General features: G+C 40.9%; 1 protein-coding gene across 1 annotated transcript in view; it reads right to left on the reverse strand.

Moving 5' to 3' along the window:
- Nucleotides 1-6,743: 6,743 nt before the first annotated feature.
- ntsr1 (neurotensin receptor 1 (high affinity)) overlaps nt 6,744-10,773 on the reverse strand; it is a 19,249-nt gene continuing 15,219 nt past the window's right edge. The window contains exons 3-4 of the mRNA XM_037480713.2: nt 10,641-10,725; nt 6,744-9,134 (exon numbers count right to left, since the gene is read on the reverse strand). Coding sequence (XP_037336610.2) covers nt 8,879-9,134; nt 10,641-10,725 — 341 coding nt within the window. The 3' untranslated portion in view covers nt 6,744-8,878. The remainder of the gene's footprint in view (nt 9,135-10,640; nt 10,726-10,773) is intronic.

The raw sequence follows: 10,773 nt of genomic DNA on the forward strand, positions 1-10,773 counted from the left end.
CATCAAACGCTAATGAACTCTAATTCATCAAATTTCCTCTGGACACTTGACTTCTAATGGGACAATGTATAGAATCCTTACTTTGGTCTACTTCCTTCTGCTCCCTAACGAGACATCTAAATGTGTGCTTGAAAAGAAAATAGCTACAAATGATTATTCTACATCATGATTAACTTGTAAAAAAAGAACAAAAGAAATTCTAATTAACCAATCAAGGCTTTCTGATTAAGATTATTAATCATCTGCATGATTGACGCGCCATGGGAGATGACTGAGACTAAAGACAACAGCTTGCTTGTGTTAGTGCGTGTGGATTTCTGCATAAATCCTGTGTTGCTTTCATATTGTGGGTGAACAGCTGTGCGGCTTTAAGTCACTGATGACGTTGGTGATGCACTTCTTAAATATGTTATCTGTGAAAAGCCAGAGCACAGTGACAAAATGTCTGAGACATATTCTTGGTGAAAAATCCACAATGTCTCTTTGAGGTGTGGGACTGTCTGCATGTGTTGAAGCTGGGAACCAAGCAGGGGATTTTATTATTGAGTTGAATTAAAGCCTAAGGTCCTTATTGGTGGACGACAGGGACGTATTGTAGGGATTACTTCCCGCTCCCTGCTATGCTGTGTTTTTTCACCCTTTTGCATATTTCCACCTATTCTTCTTCATGCGGAAAACAAGGAAATGAAGGGTGACCACGTAATGTGAGTTGTAAATATAGATAGACAAACAGGATAGATGCTTTCATGAATTGTTTTACAAATGTGAAAAATGATTATGCTATTTAAAAAAAAGGTCATTATTGAGTGGTAAACAAACTGCCCCGAATCATTTATGTCCAAAGTAAACCCCCTCTCACATCATTAGATAAATCTTGAATGAACATGACATCTTTGATGAACATTTACTAATGGATTATAAAGAAACACCACAGACAGACACAGGAGACATTCATTTCAGAACTCAACAGGGCTTTTCAGACAAACCAAACTATAAGTTGCTGTGTGTGGGATCCACTTACTATTCCATGTCCACACCTATGACAGTGAAATATTCAAAGCACACAGCTGTGCTTGTGGATGAGCTACTTCAATCAATGACGAAAGCTAAGCTTCAATAAGCAAAGTAAAAGCATTCTATTTCAATTAAAACCAAACCACAAATAGTGTATTCACAGGGCCTGTGACCATTTAGGGCAGATAACCTTAATGACTTTTTTGGAGGATCTTGAAACAACGGCATAAAGTATCATCCAGTGGATGTCGTTGCATGAAGAAATATCGCACGGCACCCTCAGCAATTCCCCACAACTCCAATCATTGGCTTGCATACATTTTGGTATTCATCGCCTTGACTCACGTGGGCCTCTTTATCTTCCTTGATTCGCTCATTTGTGAATCGGCTCTTGTTGTTTCATTTGTGATTCATTCATTTTTTCATTTGTCTCTCCTATAAGATGGTTTGTGACTGTGACGCAATTCATCACACCCAGTTGGTGTCTCATTAGTGACATTTGAATGTGAGCTAGATGCCATAGTGAAGGTCAACCAGGCATTTCATATGCGAGGGATAGACAAGACTTGGCATGAACGGGCCTTTCATTGATTGATGGGCCGTTGCTTCATCGGGCTTCATTCATCTGTTACCCAGTCTAACCATCCCTTGAACTGTTCCCTTCTATTCAATTCAATTCAATTCATTTTAATTTGTATAGCCCAAAATCGCAAATTACAAATTTGCCTGAGGTTGCTTCACAGTCTGTACACATGCGACATCTCCGATCCCCAAACCCTCAAATGGACACAGAAAAAACTGAAAAAACCCTTCGATGGGGAAAAAAGGGAAGAAACCTTAGGTAGGACGTCAGAGGATGGATGGACAGACTACAATGGATGTCATGTGTACAGAATGAACAATGTTAAATATGTACAATACATCTAATTCCTATGACAGAAATTATTCAAATTATTGCATGTAATAAGCCAGGTTTACGGCAGGACCACTGCAGGAACAACTAGCATCAGACGTATCCACCATCCACAGAAACCCATGGGGAGGGAAAGCACAAAGACTTCAGGAAACAAAGTTGTTAATGTTAGTTTATGATGACAGTAATAGTTATGCCATCAATAATACTGCTACTCCACCTCCTCAGCCTATGCCTCGGAATAGGAGTGTTACCATGACTTAAAGGAGTCAGGAATACGTGTTTCTAGCCCAGAGTTAAGCATATTCATCCAGCAAATGTTACCTCCCTCAGAGTCTTACAACAGCCAGTATCATTATAGCTCATGTTTCCATCCAGGCGAATTGGTGATTCCTAATGTAATTTAAAAAAACATATTGATGTCATTTCTTTATTATCATCCAAATAATGTTAAGCCACCGACTGTTCAAACGGTGCGATGCATTGAGTGGCCAACGCGCTCTCAATCACTCTAAAGACCAGCTTCAAATGTGTTGTCCAAACACAGTTTTCAAAGTCAACGAATACCTTTGAAAAAAGTTGAACTTAAAATGTCAACTTTATTAATAAGTAGTGCAATCCACTAAAGCCTTTAAGTAGAGAAAACTTAGTATAGTTAATTGGACACCTTCTGCAGCTGGTTGCTTAACTATTTGTGGTTTAGTGGTTGGCTTTGCCTTGCTTGGTTAATATACATAGTTGAGTATAGTTTGCATAAAGGATTGTTTATGTAGCAATTTTAAGTTGAATATAATTTGTCAAATGACAGAAAATTGTGGATGTCCGTGACCAACTTTGGCGTGCATGGAGGACTTTTGGTTCTCTGCAGCTTTGTCTCACACACAAACAGTGTGGCGATGACATTTTCTATTTTGTAATGATACATTCTATTGAAACGTCCTTGTTATAAATATTGCCAAAAGATTTGAAGTACTTGCATTAATAGACTGGAAGTCTGATATGTTTTGATTGCATTTCTTAGTAATGTATTCATTGTGCCGGTGTTCATATCTGTGCTTGTACCGCTCTCAGTGTGGAAAGAGACTTCTGTTTGACAATCAACAAAACTATTTTAGTGTTTCATGTTTGGTTGATCAATTATTTTCCCTTTGTTGATGCTAATTTGGTATTTTTTTTGTGATTTTATATCATTCTTCTGTGATTTTGCAGGAAACTGATGATTACTTTCTAATTTTACGTGCCATGGCAACACCAGTTTAATGTGATATAACCAAAGCAAAGAATGTTGAATGGAGTTTTTGGTCTGTGACCCGGCCATTCTATCTGACTGCTTTTCCCTCCTCCGTCCGGCTGAGGCTAATGAGAGCGACGGCTCCCTCGTGACAACCTGTGGGAAAAAAATCTCTAAGCTCCTGTGTTGGCTCTAAAAACTATTTGTTGTGCAGATTCCCAGAGGTTGGATTTGGATCCCCCCTGTGTCGGTTTATCTACCCGCGGTGACTGAGCAGCAACTCGCTGTTCATACGCTCGACCAAAAATCTCTCTCTCTCTCTTTCTCCTTTTCCAAAACTTGCCTGGTTTCTTGCCCTGTTTCTCTCTAGACCCACTCAAGGCCTCCTTTTACTTAATACCTTCTCCACACACGTTTCTCTGCTTTTTCCTGCTTTGGTCAATCTCGTCTTTGGGTGTTTAGAGGCAGACAGGAAGACTGTTCTCCTGCATTCCAAAGCCCCTTGGTTTATTTCTCATACCTCTGCCAATCACTTCATGCATGCTCACTCTTTCATTGTGCGGCGCTGTCAATCAGGACATCAGCTGGGCTTTTCTACCCAATAAGCACAACAAAATAATCACATGGTCAGCTTATCATCCTGCTGCTGTCTGTTTTTGAACATGGTGGTCTCTCCACCTGCAGTACGTTCATGCATCTGCTTCAGCGCGGTATTCACGTGCTTTCCAGCTTTCTGATTGAATCTGCGTTGTGTGAGATGGCGCAGGAAGCACTCATGAGTAAATCAGTTGTCAGGATTTCTTCCTAAAAAGCGCTCGCTCGGTCAACGTCTAACCCCATTTAGAGAACGAGCACTCGTGGAATCTTGGACACCGAGATGGTAAAAATCTAGCAGCTCTAGTAGCGGGCTGTTTACTTGAAGAAAAGGGACAGCGCGGGCTCTGTCTGCTGATGAGACCGTGGTCTTTGGGAGGGCAGGGTTCACTCTTGGCTTCAGGCTTCGTAGCCCACATTCAGGAGAGAATAGTGGATGTTCTCTTTGGAGGTTCTAGTTGTTTAAAGTTAAGTGGACTAACCTCTTTTTTTGGTGTGTTTTTGAGGTGTTAAAAGGTGCCAAGAGTCTAAACCCTCTGCACTTCTTTACAGGTAGCCATCAGCAGCAGTGTCACTAACCACGCCCCCAGAGAAGGAGAGAGATTTTTATTTTTACAGATTTTTATACATGTTAACAATTCCTACAATTCAGTAAAGTGTTTAGTTGACCGCCAAACAAACAATGTTATTAAAACATCAACGTAGTTTAGAAGCCTCTATGTCTCCCATGTGTTTACAAAAGCTGAACTCAGGCCACATTGTGTCCCTGATGTTGCACAGCTACACTGTCCTGGCCTCCTCCCCCCCCCCCTGTTACCCACGCTGTTCTTTCTGCTCAAATAATGCTTCCACACAAGAAGTCAAAGAGCTGCTACACAGCAAAATGGACAGACTCAAATGAACACTATTGGAGTTAATTTTAACACTTTTAAAGTGTCCCATGGGGTCCACACTCCACATTGTCAATGTAACACTTTTTAAAGTGTTGCCATTTTAACACTGTTATAGAGTTAATTTTAACTCTTATATAGTTGAAATTTAACAATACTCAAGCGTTAGTTTCTCAACACCAGTGGGTAGTGAGTTATATTGACTCTGTGAGAGTCAAATTTAACTTTAAACTGGTGTTTATATTGTCTTGTCAGTGTTAAATCAACACTCAACAAAGTGTTAACAATTTAACTCGGAATAAGTGTCAAAATATATCTGCTCAGAGTTGAATAAAACATTATTTAGCTGATGCTTCTTGCATCTGATGCAACACATGGATTTGACATTTGAGCCCAGGGAGCAGTTGAGGGTTAGGTGTATTGCACAGGGAAACTTTGCATTAGAATATGGGTAAGCCTGGGATCACACCAACAACCCTGTAGTTCCCGGCGTACCCTCTCTAACCCTTGCGCCATATTACATGGAGTTACATCTGCAACCAAGAAATGTGACACTGTACAGTTACATTTGCCGAACACTAGAAAATTAACTCTAAGGATTTTGGTGTGTAGAGTTAAACCTACACCAGGGAGTGTGTGTAACACCCAGACTGGGGATTTTTGCCACAAAGTGATTTTCTGTGTGTGTTCTGTCAATCACCCTTCCCTCTCGTTTCAGACACCGCCTACCTGTGTGCCGCCGCCCCCGTGATTACAAGCCCCACCCTTATTGTTTACACCTGTGTCTCGTTCCCCTGTGTATTTAGCCCTTGTCGACGAATTGTTCTGTGCCAGTTTGTCTCTTGTCTCCCATGAGCTTACCAGCGTTTCCCTCGAATGTGCCTTCCCGTGTTTCGAACCTTTTCTGTCCACCTGCAACCCTTTGCCTGCCGACTTGGATTTATCTGCCTCCTCCGTCTGATTACCGTCTGATTACCCGTGTACCGAACCTCTGCCTGGATGAAATACAAGAATTGCTCTTAACTACCGTGCGTCAAGTCTGCTTTTGATTCCAGGTCCTTGTGGCCCTAGCCTCCCTGACAGTGTGACACTGTAGAGATTACATTTAAAACCTAAATCAAAGAGTTTAACTATACTAGGTGTTGCAAATGAATCTGATCTTGACACTGGATAATGACTCCAACTCTTTTGTACAATTGACTCTGTAAGAGTTGAATCAACTTTTTGCAATGTGATTTCAACTCTACACTTCAACACTTTTGCCGAACACTGGAAAATTAACTCTAAGAATTTTGCTGTGTACTTTTCTTTTTTTCTTTTCTGGTGGCAGCTCCCATAATAAAACCCTTTTCAGTAAAAACCACATCAAAAAGACTAAAGAGAGACGAAACCTGCAAGTCTCTTACACGTTACACATAAAAAACCGTCTCTCGGAGATTACAGAGGGATTAAGAACAGAAATGAAAACATTGGAGACGACAGCACCATGTAAGATTCTCTGTTTATTGGCCGTCTGTTGCTAAAGGGAAGGTTTATTTAAAATCCTCCACTCTGGGCCAGGTCCGATTTGTCTCAGATTTTCTGACCACGCAGTGGGGAGCCTATTGCACTGTCCTGTCCTGTTCGTAACCAAACCATTCAAGGTGTTTTGGTCCGCCTTATGTATGTAGCAAGCAGGGGACTTGTGAGTTTCCCATGCCATGGAGTAGATCTCAGGGGTAAAGGGCATGCAGGGTCCGACTCAGCGTTTCCTGGGCTGTTGTTCATGATTAGGCTCATCTCCTTCCCCGTTAGTTCCACAGCTCCAGGAGCCTCCTCGCCGCCCCAACAGAATGCAGACCCAGCAGAGAGTCCAGGGCCAGGTCATCGCTCAGCATCAGCCCCACTAGGCCAGGGGCGACACTGCTGCTGATGTCCACCTGTAAATCAAAGGCTCTCTAAACAAGAAGTGCAGAGGGTCAGACTCTGGGCACTGTATATGAGTAAAGGTTAGCCAACTTAACTTTAAACAACTAGAGCCAATTAAAAACAGAGCTGTATCCAGCCCCAGGTTACCTGCACATGAGGATAGAAGACAAGTAACAACACATTTTCTACATCAGCATATTATATATATTCATTCCTTTATTATGTGTTTGTAATACAATTAAACAATACCGTTGCTAATACAATTAACCTGGCTGATTGGAATCATCAGTTAAAATAAGCAAATTATTATTTTGATTTAAATACAGAAACCACTCTGCAACAACACATTCACTATGTATTATCCAAGTACACGTCTGTGCAGAGCGGTACAATAAATAGGTGTCCAGCTGCATCTGTGTGGTTTGCAAAATGATAGGTATTTACAGCATCTTTTTGTATCATGAGCATTACTATCATTATTAGCATTTATTTCATTCAGTGTGTCTAGTGGGTTTTATGGTTTTTGGCTGAATAAAGATTTGATATTATGTATATATATATATATATATATATATATATATATATATATATATATATATATGTATGTATGTTGGCTAAAGCCTCCATAGATTCAACTGGAACACAGATACTGCACAGGAACACACATTTGTATCAACCAATACAAAGCACAGCTAATACTGTAACTGTTACCTACAACAAATAACTTGTATTAAAACGACCAGTTCTTCCCTCATAAAAATAATCGCTCGAGCACTTCTTTTGTCAATTTACTGCTGAGAGATGCATTGAGTATGTAGTAGCAAAGCGGGGCACAAAGTCGGCAAAAGGAAGTGTAAGCAACCAGAGCCTTTTTTTTGCAGTCTGCTCTTTTGATGATTGCGGCTCGTGTTGATGAAGTCACAAAGCTCCGGTTATCCAGCTAAACTTGGGTTGTTTGCGTTTTTTCACTGCAGAGGGATTTTTTTCCAGCTCAAGGCACTTATGAAACACATGTATTTCCATTTGAATTGAGCTAAAATGGGTTTAGAGGCTTTTCTTAAGACTACATTCCAGGCTGGGATCTCTCTGGGAAAAAAACATGTAGAGGTAAATGGTTTCCCAGCTTCTTGTGGATAAAAACATTCAATTACATATAAGTAAAATAAAAATAAAATTTACAAGAGTTACATCTACTCTTCAGGGAACATACAATTGCATGCATACCTTCACACTGCATACTGTACATCATGCCTCACAATACTGACAGCACAAGCAACAAGGCCAGAAAGAAACTTTCATTTGGTACAATTATGAGGACCCCCTTCACTCTTGGTCCTAAAATAATATTAATATAATTATTTCTTGGGGTACTGAGTTGGTGCTCTGGGCAAAAAATCAAACATTTTATGTACATAACATTAAAGTTGCAATGAAAGCATACTATGCTACCCAACATACATACACACATTATTCAGAAGATGAGTGGCCCATTGCAACGGCTCCTTTCTATTAGCCTTTCCAAATGCTGTTGCTAAATGATGGATAAATGTTGGCAATAATAATGATCTTTTTAATGACTAAATACAAATGGTTTTCTCTTTGTTCTAAGTACATTTCGGATACTGCAACATTCCTACTTCTCTGTATACACACTGAAATGTATTGACTATTTACCAATTCCATGTGCACTCATCATTCACAACATAAGGACAACCTACATAAGGTTAAAGGCTGCTCTCAACAAAGCCCAGAGAGGCATTTAGGGAAAGTGGTGATGACGCAAGTGTTTCTTCCCACCCAGCTGTCAATGCACCTTGGATCCCGGAAAGAGAAAATATCGACATTCTGCAACTTCATCCCCCACAACATCAAAGCCAAGTTCATCACACAAAGGAGGGTTGCATCAGCACTAGTCGCGGTGAAAGTATTGCCATCGTTATGTAGAAGGTACTTTTAAGTGGTTTTGAAGTTGATTCTTGAAAACAATGAGTCGTATTCAATGCACAGTGTGAATAACAGGTATAGTTAAACACTTGTACTGTATAAATCCTTTATAGATCATTTTCCATTTAATATCATTTTATATTTTCATACCTCCATTGTAAAATGTGATTGTTGTTGTTCATTTCCCGAACTCATGTTGAATGAAAAAAGACAACACAGAATCCAACATGATTAATGTTCATCTTGAATGAAATCTCATTGTGTCCAAATGCTGGCGTTCTCAGTGCTCCACCAGTCCGTGACGATCGTTGTCAAACCGGTTCTAGGATTATGAAGCCGGATCGGTATTCACAATGTGGCACAGACGGGTCCATAGCAGCCTAATCAGTATGTCGTCTCTTTGATGATGTTGCTGGAGAGGGTGTGGTTGCTGGAGATGCTGATGGAGTGGCGGGTAAAGGGGTGGGGGTGCCTCCTGGGTGCATGGCGCCATGGTAAGCAGATGTAGCGCAGCGTGGAGAAGAAGATCTGGCGGTAGGTGGCCGACACCAGGTTGTAGAGGACTGGGTTGATGGCAGAGCTGACGTAAAACAGGACGTTGGTCAGCATGTAGAAATAGTGGTAGAAGTCGTACAGGTCACTGTGTGAACACAGGAGACACAGAGCCATTGTTACATATTTACATATTAGTATTGGACATATCTTTCAGATGGCCTCTGTATGCAGCTTTAATAATTCATGTATATCTGTGTCCAAAGGCAATGGCGTGTGTCCTCGGGCCAGTCTGCCTGTTACTGTCCCCTGATATGGAGAGTGAGCTGGTTAACTTTCTCCTGGCCTCCAAAGGCTCAGTGATGTGCCAGGGTCTCTCTGCACGGGCTAAAAGCCCGCTTTCAGACCACACTGTCCACTCTGGAATACAGAGCTGCATTTCTAATGAAGGCACATCCCTTTGCTTTTGGTGAATATGAGAAAGCTGTCAGATTAGGATACTGGATGCTTGGGGAGTTGTTGTTTACTCAGAATAGCATTTTGTTCTACAGCTAAAAGTCCTTAAATAGTCCCGTGCTAATTGTTTATTTAATTTGTACCTGTGCCGTTAGCGGGGTACAGAATACATTTTATTGAATTGAAATAAAAATAATGCAATGGACCAACAAAAAGCTGGTCTAAAGTCAAAGGTGGAGAATTTTCTAGCTATTTAAAATGTGCATTTTTCAGAAAAGATGAGCATAGGGTTAGGTACACTACACCGATTTGTTCATTTCACACACACAAAATCCAAATACCAAACAGACCCAATAGTTAGAGGGCTGGCTGCACAATTTCAACATTTCAATTCTAAATCAACATTCAATTTTTCGATTAGGCTTCACTATACCCATAGCTAGGGTGTGGTCCAAAAGTCAAATACTATTGTCAAATTATAGATTTTTAAATTCACAAAAAAAGTCTACTTGAATCTAGACCTTTTGTGTGTAACCAATCACTACAGAAGATCAACCGTACCTACTAACAACACTATATCAACACTATACACAATTTAAGTGTTGCATTGCTGGAGCACCGGAGCAAACAAAATGTTTCTCATGAGTATGTTACAAGAACAAAGAGAAACTCTGGAGACCCTGTTTGTTCATCCTTCATATTGAGGAGAAATGCAAGGCTTTCTGAACACTAAAGCTCATTTACTGAAGCGTTGTGAGCTTGATTTCATCAGGGACAACATGTAGTATGGAAGGCCTACAGGGAAAAAATAAATGAAAGGGAGACAACAAGTGTGTGTGTGTGTGTGTGTGTGTGTGTGTGTGTCTGTGAGAGAGTGAGTGAGAGAGAGAGAGAGAGAGAGAGAGAAAGAGAGAGAGGATGAGAATGTGAATAAAAGCAATTTAATCACAAAGATGTATCTGTCCTGCTCCTCCTTGTCAAACTCTTTTAACTAATGAGTCAGTAATCGACAGCTATAGACAATATAAGCGCGTGCGCGTGCTACAGGCTCTGCGTGTGTGAAAGTCACTTTGCATGCATGTGTTGGTGTGTATGTGGGTACGTGGACTGCGTATACAGCACTGGTTTCTGCACAGAGCCAACAAAACAGCTGGAAGGTCGCCTTGCGTCAAGAGGCCCAAGAGGGATGTTTACTCACTCAGACCAGTCGGAGATGTAGCAAAACATGAGGCGGCGAGCGTGATAGGGCAGCCAGCAGACCACGAAGGCTATGACCACTGCTCCTGAACACACAAGGGGGAGAGCCAGGTTAAGGTCCTGCAGATACAAAA

Source organism: Pungitius pungitius, chromosome 1 (assembly GCF_949316345.1).
Source record: "Pungitius pungitius chromosome 1, fPunPun2.1, whole genome shotgun sequence".
In the NCBI taxonomy this organism is placed as follows: domain Eukaryota; kingdom Metazoa; phylum Chordata; class Actinopteri; order Perciformes; family Gasterosteidae; genus Pungitius; species Pungitius pungitius.